The sequence below is a fragment of the Struthio camelus genome, chromosome 1 (genome assembly GCF_040807025.1).
Source record: "Struthio camelus isolate bStrCam1 chromosome 1, bStrCam1.hap1, whole genome shotgun sequence".
NCBI lineage: Eukaryota > Metazoa > Chordata > Aves > Struthioniformes > Struthionidae > Struthio > Struthio camelus.
Genome location: NC_090942.1, coordinates 79,748,725 through 79,776,166, shown reverse-complemented (window position 1 = coordinate 79,776,166; position 27,442 = coordinate 79,748,725). Strand labels below are relative to the sequence as shown.

General features: G+C 35.7%; 1 protein-coding gene across 2 annotated transcripts in view; it reads left to right on the top strand.

Annotated features, from left to right (window-relative positions):
* Positions 1 to 27,442, top strand: part of SMC1B (structural maintenance of chromosomes 1B) — a 37,452-nt gene that overhangs the window by 3,625 nt on the left and 6,385 nt on the right. For both annotated transcript variants that reach the window (XM_068951954.1, XM_068951960.1), the window contains exons 4-23: positions 812 to 1,015; positions 1,385 to 1,623; positions 2,011 to 2,269; positions 3,632 to 3,772; positions 6,409 to 6,491; positions 7,469 to 7,676; positions 10,651 to 10,836; positions 11,718 to 11,897; positions 12,727 to 12,873; positions 13,536 to 13,673; positions 14,205 to 14,321; positions 15,667 to 15,773; positions 17,572 to 17,713; positions 19,169 to 19,314; positions 20,616 to 20,769; positions 22,156 to 22,254; positions 23,175 to 23,331; positions 24,117 to 24,271; positions 26,713 to 26,864; positions 27,145 to 27,214. In XM_068951954.1, coding sequence (XP_068808055.1) covers positions 812 to 1,015; positions 1,385 to 1,623; positions 2,011 to 2,269; positions 3,632 to 3,772; positions 6,409 to 6,491; positions 7,469 to 7,676; positions 10,651 to 10,836; positions 11,718 to 11,897; positions 12,727 to 12,873; positions 13,536 to 13,673; positions 14,205 to 14,321; positions 15,667 to 15,773; positions 17,572 to 17,713; positions 19,169 to 19,314; positions 20,616 to 20,769; positions 22,156 to 22,254; positions 23,175 to 23,331; positions 24,117 to 24,271; positions 26,713 to 26,864; positions 27,145 to 27,214 — 3,084 coding nt within the window. The remainder of the gene's footprint in view (positions 1 to 811; positions 1,016 to 1,384; positions 1,624 to 2,010; positions 2,270 to 3,631; positions 3,773 to 6,408; positions 6,492 to 7,468; positions 7,677 to 10,650; positions 10,837 to 11,717; positions 11,898 to 12,726; positions 12,874 to 13,535; positions 13,674 to 14,204; positions 14,322 to 15,666; positions 15,774 to 17,571; positions 17,714 to 19,168; positions 19,315 to 20,615; positions 20,770 to 22,155; positions 22,255 to 23,174; positions 23,332 to 24,116; positions 24,272 to 26,712; positions 26,865 to 27,144; positions 27,215 to 27,442) is intronic.

Here is a 27,442-nt window from a genome sequence, read left to right as displayed (position 1 = left end):
AATCGTTAAAGAGCAAGAGTTAGCAATTGAAATTCCTATTAGGTTATTACTTCAGAAGTATTTAAAGATACAGGTCCAAAATGCCAATTGCTTACGATGAAGATACTTCACAGTATCACCTTCTTTATCTTTACAGAACAGTGAGCTTAAAATTCCCGAAGAAAAACTACTTCATTCCTTTTATAGTAACCCTATGTATAGATTCTTGTTGGGATAATACTTTTTAATGATGAAGGCATTGGCCACTAGAAGAACAGAGTAAGATCACAAAACTTATTTCCTGCAGGCTATTGAAAATGATAATTCCTTCAGGTCGGTCAAGGTTTGAGCAGGTAATGCATGGACAGAAATTGTACTCCCATTAACTTTTGTGTTATGGAATCTTCTAGTCCATTGATTTCAGCAGATGCGCTCTTGAAATACTGATTTTTGTTAATTTTATTTGCATTGAAAATGAGTTTTAGTTCCTTTAAAGAGGCTAATGAGATTTAATTTTGTCATTCTGATGCTGCTCACTGATCTGTTCAGATAGAATTCTGATTTTGAAGATGTTTTTTATAGTCAGTATCTGAAGTTTTAAAATGATTTAAAATTATTTTATAAGGTGATGTTGGATCATTAATTACATGTAGTGGATAGTTGGTATTCCTTTCATTACTGAAATTTTCCTTGGGCTTGTACCTATTAACTGTCAGTTCTGTTAACTAAAAAAATATCAGGAAATAACTATGCATTGTATGCACTTGAGAAGAATTTCATCATTATACAACGTGACAATCTGCCGTGTTGCATTTTGGCAATTTTGTTTTAGGGAACAGTAGAGTCAATTGCAATGAAGAAACCAAAGGAAAGAACTCAACTTTTTGAACAAATCAGTAATTCATGGGAACATGCTGAAGAGTATGAGAGAAAAAAGAAAAAAATGCAGCAAGCGGAAGAAGATGCACAATTCAATTATAACAAGAAAAAAAATGTTGCAGCAGAACGCAAACAAGCAAAGATAGAGAAAGAGGAGGTAATCCCAGAGTTATTACTTTCTTTGTGTGTAGAGATCTCAGATTTTGTATCTTTTATGAATTTTAGATAAGGGACTTCTAACAAGTATATTCTGCTTTCTTTATTTAATATTTTTCTATACAGTAGAATCTATAACCTTTTAGAAGGATAGAGGAATACATATAATAGCAACTAACTAAATGACAGCATAGATTTCCAAAAGAGTTAGTTTATGGGTTGACTTACATGTCTGAGTTTTATGATTAGTGCATGTTACTGAAATTATAGAAGCCAGTACATGAACTTAGATCACTTTGGGCTTGAAATTAGACTACTGTTCAGTAAAACCCCTTTTTTAAAACTACAAATAAAATTTTAATGTTGGTAGGCAGAGCATTACCAGATGCTTCTCGAGGAACTGAACGAACAGAGGATACAGCTGCAGCTTTTCCAGCTTTATCACAATGAAAAAAAGATTGACTTTCTGAAAAAAAGTTTGGATGAAAAGAACAGGGAGGCACGTCTCAAGAAAGATTCCCTATCTAGAGCTGAAGATGAATTCAGAGCCAAGAAAAAAGCGCTTGGCGTACTAAACAGAGACCAGCAACACATAGAAAGAGAAATGAAGTAAGTTTTCCAATCAGGTTCTCGGGTAGCTGCGTTAACACATAGTCTGCGTTGGGAATTGCTTGCTAAGAGTATATTTCCTGATGACGCAAGTGGGTAAAATCCCAACACTATGGAAGTAAACTTTTAGCAATTAACTTAAGTAATATCTAGGCATTGATTCTTTTTTTCCTTTTCCAGTACTTTCAATAATTTCATTCTATGAGTACTTTTAAAACTTGTTTATTATAAGATTTCACAGTGTTTTCCTTCTTTCTATTTTCAATTGTTACTGTAAAAAAATGCATCACCTGTGGGTATGTAACCTTGCAGAAATGTACTGAATTGACAGCTGTTTGCTTGTTTGCTTATCTTTTGAGTGCGTTTTTGTTTGTTTGTTTGTTTCAGGACTCTAGAAGCATCTCTGATTCAGCAGAAGCCCCTCTATATAAAAGCAAAGGAAAACACTTCCTACCAAATTAAGAAAGTAGACGTGTCTAAGAAATCTTTAAGGGACAAGGAGAAGTACTGTGATAAGGAAAAGCAAAACATAAAAGAACTGGAGATAGAATTGTCTGATATTGAGAAGGCGTGGAGAGCATTTGAGAAGAAAACTGAAGAGAAGATGTTGCTGAGAGCAGCAGGTGTTGAGCTGGAAGAAAGTCAGGTGAATCTAGAGGCCAAAAAACAAAGTATTGTTTATTAGTGAAGTCTGTGAAATCCCCACTGATGACAAAGGAACCGTTATTTTACTAGTAATCTGTAATCTGCTTTCTGGGAGAGGGGGAAAAAGGTTTTATCTCCCAGAAGTTCAAAATGTGGAACAGTTCTAGGAAATATGTTTACGTCCCACAGAGATTTGGAAATTTACTGTTGTGAGATTGGAAATGGCAAGCCATCTCTTTTAGGATGAGAAGTGCATCTTTTTTAAGCAATAGGAGAAGATGCTTTATTAGAGGAGGCAGTGAAATTCTAGTATAAAAGAAGCTAAGAGTTTCATGGAAACTTGAAAAGGGACATACATTAAAAACTGTGCACCCCGCCGTAGGGGCTTTGATCCTCTGTGGACTACTGTCACAGCTATGTGTAAACATTCATGGTTAGGTTGTTCTATCTCCCCTTTTTTCTTTTTAATGGGAGTTTAGATGGTACGGTGGAGGAAGTAGGATAGCAAAAATATATAGGGTGTTGGGGGATTTGGGAGGGTTCATGTTTGAGAAGTGGCTTGTGGATTGCGGTAAAGAAATACATCTTCATCTTCTTTTAAAAAAAAAAAAAAGTCAACAAAGATGCAGATGAGATTTCATTTTGTACATCCCATCTCTTTTGGGTCAGAATTTAAAACTGGAAGGACTCAGTGATAGTCTTGATCATTTTACAGTAAGTTCACAATTGAAGAAACAGTCTTTGCAACTCTTTGCCCAGAAACCATTTTATAACCAAGTGCTAGCTTCTTTTCTCCGCTGTCTCCCTTAAAATGCTTTCTGATCAAATAATGGAGAACCTGCAAGGCAGCTCCTTCCTATTGCTCATTTAGCGTGAGGCTCTTAATACTGTACACTTTGGGTGCATTTTTTTAAATTAGTGTAAATTTGCAGGATTGTTTAAAATGCTGTTTGATATGTTCACATTAAAATTTTCTTTGACAATGCAGGGATACTGTACTAAATGAAGAACGCTGTATTTACAAATACCCAGACTTGCACTGTTTTAGAGTTACGCAGCGACTAAGTGTTAACCCTAATGTTTACTGTGAAATATAGTAAACTGTAAAGTTACCTCAAAAATAAGAGTCATTAGAAGCGTGAAACAAGATTGTGGACAGAAAGTCTTAAGAGTTGAATCCTTCTTTAGTAAGATGTAGTGGCTAATAGATTTAGTAGCTAGATAGGTCTTGTGGGTAGTTGGGTGGTTTCAGAATCCTGATTTTTGGTAAGGTAGATGATTACTAGTTGATGACATAATAACATGAGTCTTCCTAAGTGGAGTGTGTTGTACAGTTTTTTTTTTTTTCATACTATTTGTCCAGTTGGAGCGCTACAAAGAGCTAAAGGAAATAGCAAGAAAGAAAGTAGCTACACTGACCCAGCAGTTAGAGAAACTTCGTTGGGAGCAAAAAGCAGATCAAGAGAGGATGACACTTCATCAGAGGAAGAAAAAAGAAATTGAGGTATTTATATCAAGCTAGAATGTTGTTTTAAGGAGAAAAATGTTCTTTTTCTCTATCCTTCCTCTGGTATAAATGCCTATATAAGTGTATTAAATGCTTTGATGTAAACAGAACACAAGCGTTATATTGCAAGTGTTTGTGCGGTTTTCATATAGCAACAGGTTTAACAAAAGCGCTTCGAAGTTTGTTCAGAAAATGGTTGTGTGTGCCCACATTGAGGATGTGTTTTTGAAAGCTTGGCATCAAATATTTTGTAGTTACTTGGAATATATGCTTCTACTCGGTCCTGTTTCTGTAACTAGTTTTTCTGTCTGAAGTTTCCTACCCCTGTGGCATATCTGTATGCCTCGTGTACCCCTTTAAGGTTCATTTTGGTCATAGCTACTTATTTGCTCAGATGTTTTTAAGGTTGATTCTTTGTATAAGTGTGTAGCTTGAATAACTTCTTGGTATTCTGTCTTCTAATGCACATCAGAGTGAATGTGTATTTTGTTTATTCTGAATATAGACCATTGCCGGTTCCTTTTATCTTTTCAGATCCACACTTGTTTTGTAACAATAAAATACCTACTTTTTTCCACTGTGCCCGGGTCACCAAGCCTGATGCTCTCTCTTAGTAGTGTTTCCCAATTTATTGTTCAGTTTGCATGAGGTTTCTGACAGAAGCAGAAAGGAGAAAAAGCAGAAAAGCCCAGTTGAAGATTTAACTAATCTTTTCCTAGAAACCTTGCCATATTAGAAGTTCATGTATTTTCCAAACTATGCTAGTCTTGCATTGTTATCGCCTACTAAGAAGTTACAGAGAGATAATATGTGTTTCTTTACTGTTTAGATATGGAGTCAAGGTTTGGAGGAGACTGTATTCAGAAAGTTTAAAAATCATCAGATGAGAAGTTACCAGTTCTAGAGGTCCTAACATCTCATTCTTCTAAATACAAAGCTGCTTTTACGGAACAATCTGTGTTTTACTTTATAGCTATGAAGATGCAAAGTGATCCTTGTCATCATATTTAATTTAGTACTTGTACTTCCACTTGCTATTGATATGATACTACTTTTTCTTTTTGGAGGACTAGTTACCAGAGGAATGTGTTTAGTATCTTGAAGTGAAATATGTTACGTTTCTCTTCCTTAACTTGTGCTTCTAAAACTCTGCAAATCCTGTATTAGTGTTGAGAAGGAAGTAAGGGTTGTTTAGAGTTCATAAAACGCGCGCGTTATCTGACCCCGTTATGCATGTGTAACTGTTGAGGAAGAAGAGACATCTAGTGATTATTCCTCTCAATTCAGCATTTGTATGGCCACTCTGTCTAGTTTTGGGCTCCCCCAGTATAAGAAAGGTACTGACATACTGGAGTGAGACCAGTGGAGGGCCACCAGGCTGTTCAGGGCTGGAGCACGTGGCTGGTGAGGAGAGGCTGAGAGAGCTGGGTCTGCTCGGCCTGGAGAAGCAAAGGCAAAGGGGAAACCTTATTACTGTCTGCAACCACCTCATGGGAGGGTACAAAGAAGATAGATCCAGACCCTTTCTTGAGGTGCACAGTGACAGGATGGGAGACAACAGATGCAATTTGAAATCCAGGAAATTATGAATGGATACTAGAAAAGCTTTTTACCTTGAGGGTAATCAAAACACTGGAGCAGGTGCACAAAGAAGCTGTGGACTTTCCATCCTTGGAGCTATTCAGAACTTGATAACACAAGGCCATTAGCAATCTGATTTAGCTGGCCCTCCTTTGCATGGGCCGGTGGAATAGATGAGCTCTAGAGGTCCCTTACAACCTATCTTATTCTGTAATTCAGTAACAGCTTAGAGTTTTAAGAATAAGAAATTCCAATTAAAGTAAAATGGAATTTAGTTAGACGCACATTCATTCTGTGTATTTTTATGTTTTATCTAACAATCCTCTTACCTCCTTTAAGTATAGATATCCAGGCCTCATTAGTGTGCATTGCTAGAAAAAGTTACGGATCTTCAAAAGAAAGCAGTGGGCAGAAAGAGCACAATAGACTTAAAATTTCCTTTATATAACAAATATTTTGAAATGTAATAGGTCACAAGGATTTCAGAAGTTCAATTAAGGCTTAATAAAATGTGTAAGTAACAATATCATTTTTTTTTTCACTTGTTATAGTTATGTGTTTTTATTTGATTTGGGTAACTGAAAATACTTGTTTCATTGCTGGTTTGTATTTGCTGGTATAATGCTTCTGTATTAGTTTGTTAGTTTGTAAGCTCCGTGTCAACTTTTTCATGTGTCCCTCTATTTGGGAAAATCCTTCAAATAATCTTACAAAGAAAAACACATTGTTTTAACCCCCATAATTTACTAACACTGTTTGAAGATATTTCAGTTGATGATGTTATGGTTCTTTATGCTGAGGAGTCTTTTTTCTGAACTGTTGCTGAATATGAAAATACAGTAGTGTCCTTGGTAAGGCAAAATTATTTTATTATTCGTTGTGCAATTTGTTATCTGCTAAAGGAAAAGAGATGCTATTGCTTCAGCACTAAATAGTTACAAAGAAGAAAAGATACAACTAGTAGCCATTATGGATTAGGAGTTTTATATAGAGCTATAAAATTACCATTTTCACCTGTGGGTTCTTAATGCATTCTCTTTGTGATTGTATAGGAAAGCATAAAACAGACTGTAGAACAGATAGAAGAGCATAAGAAACGAGCAGAGAAGTTGGAAGAGTATACCAAAACATGCACGTATGTTTAAAAAATTGAAAGCTAATTGGATTGCTTGTGCATTTTATATTTTTATGTAGCTGGTTTATAGTTCTTTTGCTTTGATTTTAATATTTCAGCTACTTTTAGCTGTCTAAAGTACAAAATAAAGATATATGACGACTCCGCCATATGTTGTTCGAAACAGTTTTATAATTGCTTCTCATTTCTTGTGGTGTGCAAATATAAGGATCATGGCACTGCAGACTAGGGGTCTGGGCTATTAACGTACAAATTCTGAGTCAGAGAATAGAGTAGTTCTGTAGTTGTGCTGCTCTAGAAGCCAGTAAATATCCACTTTGTGTATTAGAAGCATAGCTCAATTCTTGCTTGTTGTCTTTTGTCTTCTGCCTTTCACTTGTTGTGAAATAGGCCACGTGAGCCCTTTGTTATGCAGCCTGATCTAACTTTGTTTGGCCTCCTGCTCAAAACAGGGCTGAGAAGGTGATTTCAAGACATCTCTTCCAACCTGTGTTTTCTTCCCATCTGTAATGTGCGCTTTGGCTTAGCGGTGCCTGTCTGTGTACAGAACAAAGCTATGCCCTGGACAGGGAGCAGGAGGCCAATTGTGACTGCTGCAAAGCAAGATGATTTTAGTTGTTTGTAGGAGAGCATCGGAGAGCCTTAGTGACTTTTATAAGTGTTTAAAATAAGTCATAATTTTGCATGAGGGTTCTCAGTCCTTCTTAGCTTTATGACAGCAGGCCTTTTGTTGATGAAGGATAAAAGAGTGCTGTTCAGTATTACATGTAGGCATAAGCTGTTACTTGAACTCCATTTTGAAACCTTAAAAGTAGCATATGCGAGATAGAATACAACTCAGAGAGTGACTTGTTATAGATGCAAAAAGACTTCAATGATTTTTTCATAATCTGTGACCATTGCATTACTTCAATTTTTGTCAACCAAAAGCTTGTATAAATAAAATAATTGCTTTCTTATTTTTGCTTTGTTTGAAGTGAATTGTTAGCTGAGAAAAAACAGCAAGAGGAAATGCTAACTAAGGAAATTGAAAATTCAACAATACGAATGGCTGAAGTGAATGAAGAATTGAACAAAATAGTTGGTGAACTGCAGAATGCCAAAATTGATTACCATGAAGGAAGGCGTCAGCAAATGAAAGCAGAGATCCTGGAAAGCCTCAAAAGACTATATCCGGATTCCGTGGTAATTGAATAGCCTCATTTATATGCCTTATTTTAAAATAAAAATTTGAGACTTCTGCTTTAGATTTAGTAAACAGATAGAGTAAATTGAACTGTCTTGAATGTATTTTAAACTTCAGGCCTGCTTGAGTGTACTCGGGAAAAGGAATTTGAGATGCTGCTTGTGTATTACAGGCATCTCCTTTGAAGCGTTAACCAAAATTAATGTTAAATTTCAAAAGTTAATAGTTTTCATCTTTACTGTTGATGGTTCTTTGTAATTGGAAGGGGGATCAGATAATTTGATTGCAGAGAATTTAGTTTTTGTAAACTATTACATTGATAAATCATACATAGACTCATGATACTTGCATATGTACAAGTTACTGATGAAGGTTTGATGAGTTTCATTTTTGTATTATGCAAAAGATTTCAGAATGGCCAGTCAGAATTCATAGGGAATCCCTTCTCCCCAGTAAGAAACTGGTCTTAAGACTGAAATGTAACAATTGTAAGGAATGTTTTTTCATTAGGCTCAGTTTCACTTATGGTGAGATTTCATTCCCGCTTCTGTGGCCTTCCTTATGTGTGTGGTGGAGGAAGGCAGGCTGAAGGCTGTTCATGGAGTTTGGCCTCTGTGACTGAGAAGGAATCTTGCCTTTCCTTCAGTGTGAGTTCATTTACAGAACTCATATTGCAGTGCAGATTTGCACGGAAAAAAATTTGTGTCAGTGTCTTCACTTGCAAGGAAAATCTTTTTGTCTAGAATCATCACGTGAGGAAAAATGCAGATTTCTGGGAAAATACGTTTAAAAAAAAAAAAAAAAAGTGCTGACAGAGACTGGTTAGTTTGTTTGCTCTTCCAGAATACTCAGTCTCACTCAAAACAACTATGTGGTTGTCATTCTCCTCCTCCCGAGAAGAAAGTTGACAGATGTTAGCTGCCTAAGTGGGATTTCTTTGATTTCTGACTGTGGTGGTGACATACCTCTGCTTCCTAGTGCTTCCATAAGAACATAAAGAATAAAATTTGTTCAGTTGTCCCAGTTGTCCTTTGCTTCTTTTTTTTTCTGTTTTTGGCAGAATTTCATCAGAAACTAGCAAGTGTCTGATCCTGTTGTTTTTACAAAAGATTCTGAACTTTGTGTTTTTTCAACTGTGCCCTAGAATTTTTATATTCATGTTCACAAGATGTTCCCAAAATCAAAAAGATGATTGGTATATCTCTTTTTGCTCAGTCTGTGTATTGTATCCCTTTTTGACAAGAATTGAACCATGCTGGTGATAGCTTGCTGGTCCTAGGGAGAGATATTTTTCAGGGTGTTCTGTGTCCTTTTCTTTCAAGAACTGCAAATACAGGGAGTACTCATTGATGGGATGGCTTTAATCCCATAAAACAGATAAGTTGAAATAGGTTACTTAAACTATAGAGGTGTTAACGTTATCTGCTTCAGTTACCCTTGTTCCTCCAGTAGTTTTCCCAGCGTCAGCATGTGAGGCAACAGAGCGGCTCCTTACACGCTGGTTGCTGATCCTGGAACAAAATTGAAATGGAACACAACCCAAGTTAAAAGCAAAATATCAGGGGTGGAAGTGATATGAATTATTTCACCTTCTGGTAGTCCACTAAGGACTAGGAGGTTGCAGTGACAGTCTTTTGGATTTCATATGCAACAAATAGCTTACTGCGTCTACATGCTTAGTTCTTACATCCATTTTCAAGTTTCTCTTCTTCTGTTGAAAGATTCTTGTAACAGATTCCTAACTCTCCGTGAACCTTCCTAGTCCTGGAATAGCCATGCAGCGATGTGGGTCCTGCAGTGTGAGTGACATGCCTGTCTTTTCATGGGTTTGCCTGATTAGCAAAGTAAATTTTGCAGCTGATTACAATTTTTGCAGTTAATTTTCAAAACTTCATTCTGACTTTGTTAGTTTTAATTGGTAAGATAACTTTCAGCCCACATTCAGCTGGGCTGCCGATATTTGTATACACCTGAAATTAATTAGGGAATCTCACATAGCTCAAACATCGTAGAGTAAGTCTGCAAACTTGTTCACAAGTAAGTTGGGACAGTTTAACTGGACTTTTTTTTTTTTTTTTTTTCCAAACGAAAATGCTTGCTTAAAATTACTTCATTTTTCTTAAATTGCTACAAATCACTAAATACCTAAATAGCGAAGCTTATTATTAAACTGAACTGAGATGCCAGCAATTTATTGCTTGCAACAATGTAAATAAATCTGTTTGAAAATTTTTTTACAGTGTTTAAACTCAAGTGCGATTTGTGTGTGTGTGTGTGTGTGTGAAGTAATAAGCAGCTATCAATGCAGCAATTAAGTTTCAGGCTTTTTGCAAAACAAGTTTTGTCTACTACTGATGTTAATATATGGCAAAATAATCTTGATTATTTGTACTATGTTCTGCAAGGAAAAGCAGCATTGACTCTTTTCATGCTACTAATGTGAGCAGATACTTGCTTTGGGAAGTGAAACTGGAACTGGCAGCAATGCCTTTCTTGCTGCTGTTTTCCAGTTAACTGTTTCTGTTTACTTCAGACCTTATCTTTGTTCAAAGACTTTATTTTATTTCTTTCTCATCAGGAAAGAAATAAATAAATCAGCCAGTCTTAGTATTGTCACTCTGTTACACTTCTAGAAGTGTACGCCAAAGATTGTGGGTGAGATATTGTTAAAGAGCACGTAACTAATTTTAGGGAAAATTTAAATCTCTTCAGATTTTGAAAGTGTACTTTGCTACATGTACTGATCACTCTGCTCCAATTTTTATTTTTCTAACCTACAGCCATTGTAAGAGAGCACAACTGGTAGATACGCAACACGTTTTATTCCTGCCACTTCAGTGTCTTGTTATTATTTGTTATCTAAAATAAGATTTTATTATTCATTTTATAATCATATAATAATTAAATATATAAGAATGTAATTAATTATATAACAATTAATTATTAATTTTTTTATTTATTATTTATCTTCAGTTTGGAAGACTGCTTGACCTGTGCCATCCTATTCATAAAAAATATCAGCTTGCTGTTACCAAAGTGTTCAGCAAATACATGACTGCTATTGTTGTTGCCACCGAAAAAACAGCAAGGGATTGCATTCGGTTCCTAAAACAAGAAAGAGCTGAACCTGAAACTTTCCTTGCTTTGGATTACCTTGATGTAAGTACGTTTTTCTTTTTCCTGTCATCAGCAAGTTAATACAGTTGTAAATCTTGATACTGGCTTGATTTAAGCTTAACTAAAATAAGTGAAGTATTAAGGCACACAAACATGATTTGGGAGCTTAAAATATTTCATGCTATTGTTAAAGCTGAAACCCTTCTTCTGCCTGTATATTTAGGTGATCACATTACTTTGTGCCTCTTTATATTGGAAACAGTAGAATAAGTGATACGTATTTAAGGGCTACAGTGTACACAGAATATGGAAAATGGATCTATTTTTAGTTTTGCAGCAATTGAGAGAGCCATTCTATAGATTCATATATCCTGTTGCCCAGGCTACTCGGAATTGGACATGCTTTGCTATTGTGACATGGTTTTTACTCAGATGATTGAGTTTCTGAGAAAGTTAGAACGCAAAGATCAGTTTTATCTGAAGAGGACATGTGTGATCTCTAATGTTTGTGACCAGAATTTTAGATACTACATCCAGCCTGTTGAAAACTGTATTAGAGGTTACTATGCAATACTTCTTGGTAGTATAGATAACTCTGGTGTGTTTTTCAGCTTGAAAGACTGTATGTTCTAATGAATTTGGAATAATCTGATCATATAAGAGAGTAGGGAGGTTGTGCTAGAACATTACAGGACAGATTTATGATTTTTGGTGCTACTTAACCATGTGCTGTTCTGATGTGAAGGAGACCTGCCTGTGCATCTTAGGTTACCGGTACGTACATACATACGTGGTAAGAGAGTGCTGTGCCTCTGCGTAACCCCTTAGAGACTGACACATCATTCGCCCTGTATGCTACACTACTGACTGACTGGCGTCTCATGGTTCCAGCCAATTCTAAACACTGCCCACTTGTTTTACAGGTTAAACCAATCAATGAAAAATTGAGAGAGATAAAAGGAGCAAAAATGATGGTAGATGTTGTACAAACTCCATTTCCTCCACTGAAGAAAGTGATTCAGTTTGTGAGTGGGAATGGCCTGGTCTGTGAAACAGTTAAAGAAGCAAGACAAATAGCATTTGATGGACCAGTGAGGTTGAAAGTAAGAAGCTGAATTTTGTTGCCTGTGTTTTTCAGTGCAATTACCTATTTCATGCTATTTAAATAATTCTTCCATAAACATCCTGCAAAATATGGCAGATAAACAGTACCAGAATGGTACTGTGCTGTCCAGTCTACTCCCACATAAATAAATCCCTGGATATTTCACATGCTTATGTTTTGCTGTATATGGTACTACTTTTAAATGATTTCCTGGGAAAAGAAGGTAAATTAGAAAAGATTGTTATAGGTAGTGTCTAAACATGTTCCCTGACAAGGCCCTCTACTGATGATAGGAAGAAGGAGGAAAGATGAATAGTCCTGATTTTAATCCTGCCTTGTTTAAAAATACAAACATTATCATACCAGCTTTTCTGTGAAGAAATGCTTCCAAAAATTCTTTGAATGCCTGACAGAATCTTGGGAGTTGTAGATGCACTCTGCTTTGAGGACTCTATTTCTTTCTGCAGTTGTTTCTGCTTATGCTTATCTCTGTTACTGTCATAGCCATAATGTCCTTTCATGCACTTACTTATCACCTTGCTTGATTTACTCTACCCAGCCAGCTGTAACTTTCCACATTGCCAATATATACTCAAATGTCACGTAATAGTTTTCTAAATACAAGGAAATAATATAATTTCATTTCCTATTCTGATTTGTTATAATAATGCTAAAAAATAGAGTCCAACTAAAATGTGGTTGTTGTTTGTTTAACTAGCATATCTTAGTGCACTGGTTCTGGGATATTTTGGATGCCCAATTTCTGCTGTTTTGTGTTGTTTAAGGTTTTTTTTTTGTTTGTTTGTTTTTTCCTTTCCCCCCTCCAGACGGTTGCCCTTGATGGAACTTTATTTTTGAAATCTGGAGTGATTTCTGGAGGATCAAGTGATTTAAGATTTAAAGCTAGATGTTGGGATGATAAAGAAATGAATAAAATGAAAGAAAGAAGAGATAGATTGATTAATGAGTTAAAGGTAGGTCTGTTAAAAAGCACTTAACTGCTAAAGGCAAAAAGGAATGAAAATTGCCTATAGGAAGATGGTGAGGAAATAATCTGTTTTGGTTTAAAGTCTTTCATTTTTTTATATTTAATTCAGCTGTGGGGAAGATCAGGATGACTTCCAAAACTTCTAGAAGAAGTAGGGAATACACAGTAGCTATTTATCCTCTTTTAGTTAAGGGTAACACACTGTGGGTCTCTGCCCTCAGCTGGTGGGTTGGTTCAGTTATCACAGAGGCAGAGAACAAGTCCAGCATTGTTAATATAGGTTACATTAAACAGAAAGCTGTGGTTCTGAATACCTGAAGGCTTTTAGCAAAAAACTGATATATTCGGTCAACATGAAAATACCTACACAGACAAAAACCTGTCAGTGTAAACTGATTTGCCATACCTCTAGTTACTGGGGGGGGTAGGGGTAGCGTAGGCGTTTGCAAGGGTGTGCTTTCTTGACTGATAAATCTGTTTAAAACTGCTATTGAATATGACCAGTGCCATCAACGTTTACTTTGATCATGGCTTATGTCAGTGAGGCTAACCTTGTATAGTGCATGAATCTAAAAAATGAGTAATTTCCAAATAAGTCAACTTCTATTTAAAATACTTTTTGTCTTCTCCCATTTTAATATTTTCTAGGACTTAATGAAGATCAAACGTAAGGAGACTGATTTGAAGCAGCTGCAAGCTCAATGCCAGGGAACTCAAACGCGACTTAAATATTCACAGAGCGAATTAGAACTTATTAGAAAGAAACACCTTGCTAATTTCTACAAGGTATAGTATTAAGCCTTTATAATTTTCATGCTTAATCATTGTATTTCTTGACCTAAGCTATGATTACAAGTGAAGTAACTATTACTTCCTTATGTGATTTTTAAATTCAGTTTAGGTTTTACATACAGTGGTTATGACTGAAGAATAAAATATAAATAATAAATATAAAAGACATAAAATATAAAATATAAAAAACAAGACAATGAAATAATTTTAAATAATGAGGCTTTTTGTATTTTATTCTTTAAATTAACTTGAATTTCCAGTAAGCTTGGTCTACCATTTAGTAACCTTCAAAAGTCTATAAGTAAAAATGTACTTTAAATGCAGTTTGCCTTTCCACTCATAAAAATTGTAACTGTTGCATGCAAATCAGCAGTATGTGTGGATAAGTGGCATTTGAAAAGAAAAAAATTAACATTCTTAATCGGAAAAATACAGATGATCTGGACCAGAACTGTCTAGTAATGCCTAGAAAGTTGTCCATCTTGTTTAGAAAAATTATCTTCTTTTTCCTTTCTTTCTATCTAGGAAAAATCTAAACTGGAAAGTGAACTGATAAATATCAACTCTCAGTATGATATGCTGAAAGAAGGAGTATTACAAAGAAAAGAAAAAATAGAAGAATTTCAGAAAAAAATTAATGAGGTAGTGCTTTCTCTGATATCGTGAGAGCTTTTGTCATTACACGTGTCTTATAGAAACATCTTTCTGAGTATAGCAGCTCTGAGAGCTTGGACAACTTTTTAACTTTGTAAGCTACTTTGTAGACAAGGGTCATAAATTATTCCAGCAATCTTCCCACGTTCTGTACCTTTCTCCCAACTGAGGTAATGGTGAACAGAAATACACTCACACATATACTAACGTCCAAATGTAAAGGTTTGCAAATCGAATTCCTTGAAATCAAAATGTTGTGACTTTTGTTGCCAAGCATAAACCCAACTAACCAAGTGCATTTACCTCTTAGATTTTTGATTTAGATGAAGTTTTGCCTAATATTATATACTATGGGTACATTCAAAATGGAAAATTTTTTAGTTTGGGGAAGACTTTGCCTCTCCCCCTTCTGCTAATAAAGATGACTGTTAGTATTGAACAAGGATAATCCATTGAAGCTCACAGCTTTAGAGATCCTATTGCAAACTTTGGCTAGGATCAAGTCACAGAAGAACATTTTCCAGCTCTTTCATGACATGAGGGTAAAATTGCAAAGTCTCAGCTTATTCTTTGTCAGTCTCTAGTGTCTTAAGTTTTCTGTAAGAAACTGTGGTCACAGCGTCTTTCCTCTTTTTGGAAAGAGAGTTACATTGCATGACTAGACCTTCCCCTTCTTTTGTCATGAAGTCATCCTGGCTCAGGCGAGTCTGTGACAGCATGTACGTAACACGAAGCCCAATATTAAGCTCTGTATATACCTGCAAGATTTGCAAAACTCTCAGTAATCAACGCATCCTCCAGGCAGACACTGTCTGTGTGGTTAACTGTCCTTCTGAAAATCATTCTTTTTGCAGTCGTGGCAGGACCCGTTCAATGTCTGCACTGAAATACTCCATCAGTGAACCCCCCCAAATCATGTGAAAGAATTAAGATGAGCAACTGAGCTACACTAAAAAAAGCTGGCAGTGGGTGGGTTAGTCTTGTATACCATCCAGCCTTCTTTCCCCACGTAAATGGGATCCACAGATAAAACCAGGGAAGCTGGTTACGCTGTAATGGCTGTAATTGTCTTTGGAATCACCAGGTGCTGTCAAGAAGGGCCTGGATGGGAGTTACCTTCTTTTGCAGATCGTAATGCCTGAAATCTGGCATTTGTACTGAAGGTATAATTTGCAAATGTCAAGTCCTGATCCTTTCTTAGGAGTTGAAGTCTGTTGTTTCTCTGAAGTAACTTGAACTTCTAGCTTGTAGCATGAAATGTTTGTCTAAATGTTTGATTTTGTGAGTTGCAAAACAGTATCAACATTTTGGTTTGTCTTCTCTTTACTCCAAGGCTGAAGATGCTGTTTTCCAGGAATTCTGTGAAGAGATTGGTATAGAAAATATTCGTGTGTATGAACAAGAACATGTGAGGCAACAAGAGGAGATTGATAGGAAAAGGTGGTGTTTGTAATTGAAAAGTAAAAAGGGGACGTGGATTGTATTAGACTGGGCACACTGGTAAATGAATAACCTCATCACAGGAAATACTACAAAAACCTAGATGACTATAAAAGGTCATGTTATCAGTGCAAGAATTAGGTTAACAGGAGTTGCAGTTGTTTGTTAACAGTTAGCTGTTCTTTGTATTTACATACAGTCATCACATGTCCACAGTGGCATTTTGCAGCCAACTTGATAGGGTAATATGTGTTATTTTGGTAGTACTGTTGTAGAAAGATAAAACGGTAAAGAACACTTTTCTAAAATCCACGCTGAGGAATGGCTCTATGACAAGTTGAGGATGATGGGAATGAGGATGACTCATGGTCATGAGTCTTAAAGAAGTGAACGTAAGGTATAGTGATTTTGGTATAGGAAGACACCGTTAAGGAAAGTGGAATCTTAGTTTTCTCACACATAACGTCCAGCTGGTATTCCGCTCGGAGACATATGTCACAGGACCACAAATGTATATCTTAAAGAACAAGAACATTAAAATGAACTGTCTTGTGTAGTGCAGGAGTTTTCAGGCAGATGATAGTTCATGGATTTCCTGGCATTCTTTACAGAAAATAGAGTTTTTCTACATGACCAATTTGATTCCTAGCACTGAACTCCATTTTCTTTTCAGCGGTCCCTTCAGCTTACAAAGCGACTCTCTGACTGTGTTTCAGAAATTTGGGCAAATGTATGGGTTGGCTAGGGCTACAATGAAGTAGTAGAGTACAGCGCGTTCAGTTGAAGTTTAGACACCTCTTGGCAGAAGTGGTTTGATCGTTTATTTATGTTTTCAAGAACTGGAGGATGGTGAGGTGGAAAAATTAGTAACAAAACAATGAAGGGAATAGCATTTGCATGTCTAGATGCTACGTTGCACATGTGGCCTGGGACTGCGCTTCTTGGCCCTAACTTGCCAACATTAGTCCTGTAAGCCCATGCTGCAGTGGTTTTTTTTTTTTTTTTTTTTTGCCTACGTTTAAAGAGCTTGGAGATAGTGCTGTGCCAGCCGTTTTGCATGGACAACAGCTCGGATGCAGAACTCACTAATGGTAAATCACCCAGGAGCTCCAAGCTGAGAGGCAGAAAGTAGCAGCTGTGAGGAAACCTTTCTGTAAACAGCCCCTGAATTTTATTTCCTTCTGTTCTCACAGCAGAATGTGAAGTAGCTTCTGCCATTGTAACTGTTATAAACAAATACAGTTCTTGGCTGAGAGATGGTGAGCAAAGCTGAATGCGGCTTAAAAAGCTCTGGTCTCTTGGTTGTTAATTGCCACCTCCCAGCTGAGATTCCTCACAGTTTTCAGATAAACATATACGTCAGCTGCTTAGGAGGCTTACTGAGTAGGGATCCCAGGCATGGAATAAATATACAACGTTCGTGTAGTCTTTTCCCAGCTCCTCTCTGCATCACTTACAAATACATCCCATATACGAGAAACTTGAAACTTTTGTGTTACTTTCCTTATTGGATGTGACCATATTATCTGTTTATGTGATGTTTGTTGAATTGATTATCACTGTATTTTTTTCTAATTTCCAGCATGTCCGCAAGATGCTGTGTAGTGGAATCAATGATCCAAATGTATACAAATTCTTGTGTTCAAGTAGAAGATATTTTTGTTGATATAAATATATATATATTTTATATAGTGTGTATATATCTATATACACTAAATAGTAAAAGTGAAAATGTGTCTTTTAATACCTACTAGTACCAGTCTGTAAGTGTTGGTTTGAAATAGTGTATTTTGACTAGACTGGAGTTTGAAAACCAGAAGACGAGACTAAGCATTCAGCTTGAATATAGTCATGGTCATCTACAAAAATTAACGAATGCAGTCAGCATGTTGAGGGAGACCATCCATAAAGATGAAGCTGAGATTGTCAGGCTGCAGAAGGTAACCAGAATGTGCGCGTGCGCACACACATGTATATATACATATATACATATATATTATTCTAAATGACTTTATGTTTAAAAAATTCAGTTGCATATTGTTGCTTGAAATAACCTTGAAATAACCTCTACTGTCATATTAATTATTTTAATAAAAAATACAGAAATCGGGAAATTTGATATTACTGTATATACAGTATTATGTTGCTCCTAGCTTATATGAAAAGGCAGCATATGACTACAGATAAAACTAATAGCACATAGCTGAGTTTTTAGAAGGCTTTATGAGTAATAGTAAGCAACTCTGGTGCTTTTCAAGGTGCTTCACAAATATTAAGTGGCTTAAAATAATTGACTGTGAACACGAACTAGATTTTTAACTGAAGTAATACATATGGATTTCTCCTTCATAGTGTGATCTTGCGGAAGTAATTTAAGAAAGAACATGTTGACTAGATGTAATAAAAATACATATTCATAATTAATTTCCATTATATTAATGTTGCCTGTTAAATAAGTTATGCTCATGATGCACTGGAAAGTGAAGGAGAAAAGATGTGTAACAGTGCTTTGAATAAAGAAAAGGGAAATGAAATGTAAAACTGCTCCAGAGCAGGGGAAAAAACGCATGCATCACTTGAACTCTGCTATTGTATGTTAAAAACATTTAAATAAACAAATATATATTTAATACATAAGAAGATATGTTTTGCCGATACTGAGGGGGGAAAAAATGGCCCTGATTCACTGATGCACAAAAACAGTTGTCTGACTTGATGCATGTGCGTATAATTCCATTGAAATAAGACTTTGAGGAAGATCAGAAATTTTGCCCTGGAGAAGGATTATGTGATTCTAATTCTGGAGATACTTTGTTCTGATGCTGCAGCAGCAATAAGTCCTGATTAGTTTGCGATAATAATTGTCTCTGTGTACTGTGTCTTCATGCATATATTAGATGTACTATATTTTAACACTTAATTTCTAGCAATTTAGCAGTGGTGTGGAATATATAGATACAGGAAGACTTTAGTTTCTAGAGTACCTCTGCAGATTATTCTTTGCAGATTACCTGTGGATTTATTTCTAAGGAACAATACTTTTTAAAGGATTTCATTTTTTTTTTAAAGGTGTTGCTAAACATGTTGTAGAAGTACAGCAGATAGGCTCCTTCTTGCAATGCTAAGGGAATAATTGAGGAAAAGGGAGTAGTCTACAGATCGTAATAGTCTTGGTATTCCTGTCTTTAGAGTTTAGACTGGAACAGTCACAAATGTGGAGTTGGCCATGCTATGTATACAGAACATCTGAATCTTCCTATGTGCATTTCAGATTTTGTGCTATAACACTTTAATGTACTGTAAGAGGTGAAAACTTTAACCCTCTTTTCTGTTTAATAGAGGTTTAACGTTAAACTTTTTGGTAAAAGATTAACAATGTAAATATTTCTATGCAGGATGAGGAGAAGCTTCTAAAAAGGGTGAATGAAATTGTGGAGGAGCAGCAGCATCTCAAGGATAGATTAAACGCTCATAAATCTGAGGTTATAAAAACCCACAATGAAGTTGAAGAGTTCAGAAAGGCCTTGTTAACTCTTAATAGGTAATTACTAATTGTTTGCATGGGAAAAATGATCAGTGTGATAATTTTTAGCTTGTTAGTGATGTTCTGTTGTTCCGCTTTCCTGTGAAAGGTTCATTAGAGACCTAGTAACTTAGAATTATAATATGCATTAGTTAAATAGTGTTTCTAATTTAATACGTGGCTCTCAAAAGTAAAGAGAACCAGATTATTTCATGAAAGCATCCCATAGTAAGGTAGGTTACTCTGTATATAGCTAGTGTTAGCACACATTGTAATTTCTGATAAATATATATTGATTTCTGATAAGTACATTTTAGCTTATATCTTCATATTTTTGGCCATAATAAAATGACCTAAAAGTGTACGTTAAGTGTGCTGGTAGTTTCGTATTTTCATTTGAGCTGTACAGGTAGTTCAATTCATAAGAATTCTTTTTTTCTGATTTCAATGTTCTCATTTTCTCCAGGCCTTTCAAGTATTGTGTATCTTAAAGCACTTTATGTTCATTTTAGGTCACTATTTGGTCATAAACTCTGCCTTTAAATTAACTGCTGTGGGGATAGTTCATACTTCCGTCTTTCCATGCTTGTTTATTATTGGTGTGTTCCCTGTGTTGCCTCTAAACCAGAAGTTTTCTTTAAAACTTAACTCTCTTAATACATATACATGGAGAGAGAGAGAGAGGCAGAGAGAGGGGCACAGTATGGCTATGAAAATGTATAGAATTTTATATAAACTCATGAATTAGATACTTTATAACTCATTTTATAGTTATAGTGCATATAACTTTAACATGAGACTGTTTTGTCTCTACCTTATGCAGCCACTTGATGCTATCAAAGAAATTTGTTGAAAAGAATCAAGTGCATTTCAAGTACAGTAATGATAAAAGATACTTGATGACAGTTTAAAATGGATCAAATCTCCATGCACAGAGACAGACCTGAGCAGAACAGAGCTTATAGTTGTTGTATTTAGGAGGTTAGGTATTTGAACACACTATAGTATGAATTTGCAACGTATCGAAATTATGTCCATGCTGCTACTGCTTACCTTGTGGTAAAGTTAAGAGCTTAGAACAGAGTAGCAGACTGTTATTTTGCATGCTAGAATAGTACATGGTTTCCATCTCCCTCTGAGTGTTTTGGGGAATGAAGAGGCTGGAGGAATTTAAGTACCAGTTTCCTTCATTTTTGAAAGGGAGTACAGAGGAAAAAGCCCTCCTTGTGCTCGGCTAAATGTTTTTCATACTGTATGGCTGTGGATGCCGTTGGTAGTGATGCTGCTGCTATTTTAATAGTTTTGTGCCTTTTGTGTAGGGAAGCTGGCAAATTACAAAAGGAAGCTACAGCAATAGAAACATCTCTGGAAGAGAAAAGATTAAGAAGACATAATTTGCTCCTTGAATGCAAGGTGCAGGACTTGAAAATAAATCTTCTCTTTGGCTCACTGGATGACATCAGTGAAGTAGAGGTACTTAAAACGTTTATGGAAGAGAGATACCATGAAGGAGCAATTATTCAGTCTTGAATTTATTTTTTTCCTTTGAGGGCTGATTGTCATACAGAATAGTGTTAAAATAATGTCACTGTTCTGGTGTAATTAGGCCTTACCATTCAATAAAAGGATTAATTTTTTACTTTAGTAGATAAAAATGTTTGCAGGTGTTTTTGTCTACACTTGAAATCTATTCCTGCAAAATAAATACATCTCTGGAAATCTCAAGGAAATTGGAACAGAGTGTTCCAGATATACGTATGTAAGGGGACGCTCAGTGATCAAGTCAGAACTGTAAATAAATAAGGCATGTACATGGGTTGAAAGAAGATTTGGTTAATCATCCATTCATAACTTAAATGCTGTTTAAAGCTATCTTTCTCCCTTTATTAGATGTAGAAATAGATAATCACAGAAGTTAGAGAGAGGCTAGAATAAAAATATTCCTGCTAGCAGAGGATTAGTTTTCTTAGTTTTCCCTTTTTCCACTCTTACGAAACTAAAGAACTGTTGCTTTTGAAGGACCTGTAATAGGGCTGCAAATTTGGAAGAAATCTTGTTGAACCCATTCCTTAGGACGATTATCCTTGCTGGAGCATAGGTATAAAGGGTGGGTCAGAAGGAAAAGTGAAGGCAGTGAGGTAAGCAGTCTTTGAAGGGAAAGAGGTACTGATCATCATCAGAGTATGTTGTTACCTCAGCTATATCATGGTTTATGAATAAGGAAGAGATGAAACCAAGGAGGGGGCAGTAGCATTACAAAGTTCATTCCTAATTCATATCACTGAGAAGACGGTAAGATACGGTTCTGAAAAAGAAACTTTGCAGGAAAAGAGGCTGATTATGACATGCAACACTCGTTCAAGAGTGAGTAGTTGTTTGTAATCCAAGCCTACAATTACTTACGCAAAGGTATTGAGGCCAGTCGTTTCTTCTGAGGCCAGCGGAGTGGAAGAAATGCCCTGATTTACGAATGTCAGAGCTTTCCCTTGAAAGGGAATGAATTGTCATGGGAAAGGGAATTCTTCCTACTCAGGAGAGAATGGTGTAGATATACGGTATGTTCATTGTTCTAAGTATATTACAAATAAATTACTGCTGGTTTCATCTTAATTTTAAACTGAAATTGGCAGATATTTTAATCTTCATATAAGAGGTGCCTTTCTATTAGAATCACTGGGTTTGTTAACTAGGAACTCTATTTTGGTTTTGGTGGGCGTAGGGGAGATCAGTGGAAAAATTACTGTTTCCCTCCTGTCCTGTTACCGCTATCTCCTTTTCTTATGTCCTTTTAATGGGTCGTTTTAAGTGTTAGAAGTGCACTCTCATGTTTCTGAACTGGTATGTCCTTTATATCTATAGCTAAGAACTGAAATAGAAGACACTCAGACTACATCAAGTATCTATGAAAGAGAAGAGGCAATTCAGATAGACTACAGCAGCCTACCAGAAGACCTGAAGGTAATTTTTTTTTGAATTAATCTAATCTATTTTATTTAATTTAATAGGTGACTAATTTTAAATTAACACAGATTGAAATGTTTTTATTTATTTATTGAAATTAGTTATTTACTCTTCCCCCTAGCCGTTAGTTAGAACTTATTAAAAAACTAGTAATCCTAAGTGTGTGTGTGTGTTTTGTGTTTGCTACATGGGGTTTTTGGATAGGTTTCATATAACTAAATTTAATTCAAAAATTTACCTCGCCTTTAGAAATATGATGGAGAAATAATAAATACAAATTGATTCTTTTTCCCTCCTCTTTTACCGTCTGCATTTAAATTTCAACAAACAGTACATGTTATGACAGAATTTTGGAAATTAGTGATTGGCTGCCAAAGGGTTCGTACCACTTCATTTTCAGAGAATGGCAGTTAAAATACTGTCCTCTGTAGCGGTCCAGCAGCTCATGTTTTCTCAGAAGTTTTTGTCTCTCTCTCTTTTTTTTTTTTTAATCATCATAGGTAAAATAATTAAATGATGAAGGCTAGGTACAGAGCAAGGTAGAAATCTCTCACCATTTGAACTTGGCTTGAAGAACTTTACAAGAACGAGTCTTGAAAGGTTTTCGCCACAAATCAAACGATGCAGCCAGCTAATCCTCCTTCTACGGTGTATTTTAACCCAGACTTCTGGGCTGAAGGCAATTCACTCTCTGTTTGTAAAGGTCTTTTGAAACAATGCTTAAGACAGAGTAAATTGATTCTGAGAATTAAGAGCCCTGGGCGGAGCGTCTTGTTTTGTTGTATTTCTAAATAAAGTTAATTGTGGAGTGAGGTTCTTCTCTCAGAAGCCATGACTGTTTGTCGTATATGTCCGTTGTATAGGTTGAAATGTCTTGGCCTAAAAGCAAATTTTAAGACTTCAGTATTTTTCTTTAGGAACTAGAGACCGATAAAGAGATTGAGATTCATCTAAACCAGCTTCAGCAGGAAATAAAAGCTAAAGAAAATACTTTAATGAAGACAGCTGCCCCAAATCTAAGAGCAGTAGAGAAATTGCAGATTGTTCGGGACAAGTTCCAAGAATCGATAGATGGTAACACTGAATCTTTCTTACTGACCCGTTTTGTGACTGTGCAAGTTCTCACCCTAATTAAAAATCCTCTTTCTGGGATTGACACTGCTGTTTTTGCTCCTTTCGGGTATTAAGGTATTTTTTGTGCCTAAGTCCTTGTTAAAAGATGACTGAGGGTAATATGTAAACAAGGTTATTAATAAAAATTTTACTCTGCAATATTTTCTTGAAATACAATTTCAATTATATCAGTTTCTCTTTAGCAAAGATCCTTGCTTTCTTGATGAAATGACATCATAAAGGCTTTTTACTTATTTTCTAAAAACTGCTGACTTTAATTATAAAAAAATTTATTTTTTCTTAATTAATTCAAGGAACACGTATATGTTGTCAGTAACTCGGACGTAAGCATTACTGCAAAATTACTGGGTGTCCTCAAAGAGCATTTCAGATGTTAACATACTACCAAAAAGAGGGAGTTCTGAAGCTATAGCAATAGGTAAATGCTGGTGCTGGGTGCTGTTTAAAACACCCAGCTTACAGAAACGACTAGAAGGAAAATTTTCTTCATTGCACCAGACTGATGTGGCATTGAGGAGATTGAATACATCTTAATTTCATGGTTTTGGGCCCTCCCTCGTTGAAAACCGGAAGGAAACTTACTATTATGCTGATTGTATGTGCATTAGAGTCTTTTCCCGTAATCAATATTTTCCTTGATGCTTGTTATGGTACACAATACATATTTGTTCTCTGTATTTGCTTAGAGGCTTATTATGGAGTAATTTCAGTAATTTTTTCCATAGCTTTTGAGACCAGCAGAAAGGAGGCCAGAATATGCAAGCAAGAATTTGAACAGGTGAAAAAGAGGAGATACGAGCTTTTTAGCCAGTGTTTTGAGCATGCCTCCATAGCTATTGATCAGATCTACAAGAAACTTTGCAGAAACAGTAGTGCTCAGGTGTGTCATATTCTCAGGTACTTGGCTTAAAAAGCCTACTCCAAGTTTTGTTATCTATGGTTAGGAAAAACTTAGTAACGTTTTTAGTTTCCAAAGACGGTTTCAATCCTGAAGAAGAAATTTACACAAATAATGGAGACTTCAGTATTTTAGAACAGTCAGATGATGAATAGATAACATGCCAGATCACGTTTGACATGAGACAGAGTAATGTCATCTCAAGTGTTAACCAAATGGGGAACCTGATAGTTTGGGTTAGCTTTACTTTTTCACATTTAGCAGACTTGCAAATTACTATTACAGCTGTAAATGCGAAATATATTCAAGTACTTATTCTAAAAACAAAATGGCTTACAGGTCTAGTGATAGCAAGTAACTAAAAATCAATAAATCTAAAAATCATAATGAAATTATTATTTCAGTATTTCAGTGGTTTTGAGGTTTTAAAGGTTCTTATAACTCTATTAAAAAAATAAAAACAATGACTTAATATATCAGTAACTTTATTGTGTCACAATTGTATTAATCTCTGCTAGTCTTTCAGTATTAATGCCTAAAATAAAAGGAGAACTCCCAGATACTTTGGTCACATCAAATGCAGTAGATACTTAAATGTTTAAAGAGTTCAGGCTTGAACTCTCATCCTTATAATCTAAAGATTAAAGGATTAAAGATAAAATTTTATGTTATTCTTCAGAGTCAGATATTCAATGAACACCTTAAATATCTTTAAATGTATATTTTCGGCTTCTAGGTTGGACTAGTTAATAAAGCATTTCTGTCTTCAAAATTACTGGGTTCATACCTTCTCCCCTGGACTAAACATTAGGTAGATCTTGATTTTGGCGTCAATCTAGAAGAAGCTGGTCAGTATTTTCCAGATGCATTGCAGTTTGGTATGTTCTGAGGTCTGTTATATAATGCCTTGACCTAAGTAAGCCATAGTGGTAACCTGGCCGAGAGATTATGCTGCAATTAGCTGAGAGGATAAAACTTACAGGTACTAACATAGTAACTGAAGGAAACCAATCTGATTGCGCTGGAAGCTAACTGATTGCTCTGTGTGCGGTGAGAGTGTTCACACTTTGCTCAGCTAAGGAAGGGTTAGCTTAGGCTAGGTTGTGGCTTGAACAGATACTCTTTAAGTAACTAACATTTTTAACATGAAAATAGGGAAGTTCTCATAGCTTGAGTTAGTTTCATTTCCAGAGATTCTTAACGCAGAGGACATTTGTGCACTGAATATATTGCTCAGTCAAATTTCTTTCTTCAGCACACTGTGTGTTAAGAAATACTTTCAAAGAAACTACTGCCTAAAAATGTACAGACACAGATGCACTGGTGGATTCTCCACCAGTTCTTTTCCATCATTCCTCTGTAGAAAAGATAAATGTTCCTTTCATGTCTTGAAGAGCAAGGAGCGTATGTACCCTAGTAATCTGGAAGATAATTTTTCTAAGTGATTTGCTAATAGTGTCCATACATCTGAAATTTTCCTCTTGCATAGGTATATGCAGTGACACAGAACTGGGAGTTTTGTGCTATCAGAAAAACATTTCTGACATGTTTACAGCCTGAAGAACATTGCAGTAGCAATGAAAGGCATTCTTAGCAGATAAAAAGAGGAAAATACGCATACCTCCAACAAAAAGAGATGTTGCAAACACTACATTTTACCTCCAGAACTACTTACCACAGACGCATGTCTAAATCGAAGCACATAATTGTTTTTTTCTTTCTTTCACTTGACAGGAGCTGTTTGAAATGGACAGTCAACTATAGAAATTTTTCTTTTATCTGTAGCAACTTGTGCAGAGGGGACGAGATTGTATTAGATTGTTCTGTTTAATGGGAAAAATAAACCATGTACCGCTTAGTTGATCCATGCTACTTTTTAACAGATTGGTAAATAGCCATTCCTCTGAAGTAATACTTCTAATGTGGGTCATGGGAACCAGCATACAAAGCATACACGAAGGCTACATGTTTTGGAATCTTCCTCCAGATAGTATGAAATATAGTAGCAACTTAAAAGCTAGATTTTGTAAAATTGACCTTCCACAAAAAAGATAAATTTTACTGTTTTTAACTTACAAAAGTGAAAACTACTTTTTAAGTCTAAAGTTTAAAAAATTAAAAGTAATTACATGAAAGGTGACAAAATCGGGTTTCTTTGCTAATTACAAGGATGTTACTAACAGATACGTGAAGCTATTTCTAAAATGATTTTGCACTAATTAGCCTCCTGGATCATACTTCATTAGCAAGGGCAAACTCACTGGGAATTTTTATAGTGCTACTCTTCAGTATGGATGAACAAGTGTTTCCTACAAAGGACGCTAACCTCCAGTTTCAATACTCTCTTAGAATTTAAACCTAAAAACATCCATCATAATGATTTTATAAATGTCACTATTAATAATGAAATTATGCATTTCCAGGCATTCCTTAGTCCTGAAAATCCTGAGGAGCCTTATCTGGAAGGCATTGGCTTTAACTGTGTGGCTCCTGGAAAACGCTTTATGCCAATGGATAGTTTATCAGGAGGTGAAAAATCTGTGGCAGCTCTGGCTCTTGTATTTGCTATACACAGGTAAGTAAAAGAGACACTACAGGTAAAAGAGATGTTACAGTATCGTCTAAATGTATTGCTGTGCAAGTGGCAGAAAGACAAACGGTGTTGTATTTACAAACGTATTGAAAATCTGCTAATGCAATATCCAAACACTTAGTAAAAATCCTCTCTTCTTTCCCTCTAATTACTTTTCTTCTTTACAGAATTTATGACAAAGTGAATCTAAAAGTATTTGGACTGTTCATTAACGTTAATATTTTTGCATCTATATGCAAAAATAATGCATTTTCTTTTACAGTTTTCGTCCAGCACCTTTTTTTATTTTAGACGAGATAGATGCTGCCCTGGATAACACAAACATTGATAAAGTAAGTTTATCGCTTTTACCTTATTGTTAATCTACAACAATATAATGGTATCTTTTTACAGATGGATGGTTGCTTTTTGTTACACATTGCTGGGATAAACAGAAAAAAGAGACTGATTACAGTCTTTTAGCCTATTTGAAAATACAGTAGATTTGCAACAGAAATAATTATTTTGAGGTATTTGATCAGCCTAGGTTTAAGTTCCTAATTCTGACTACAATCAGTCCC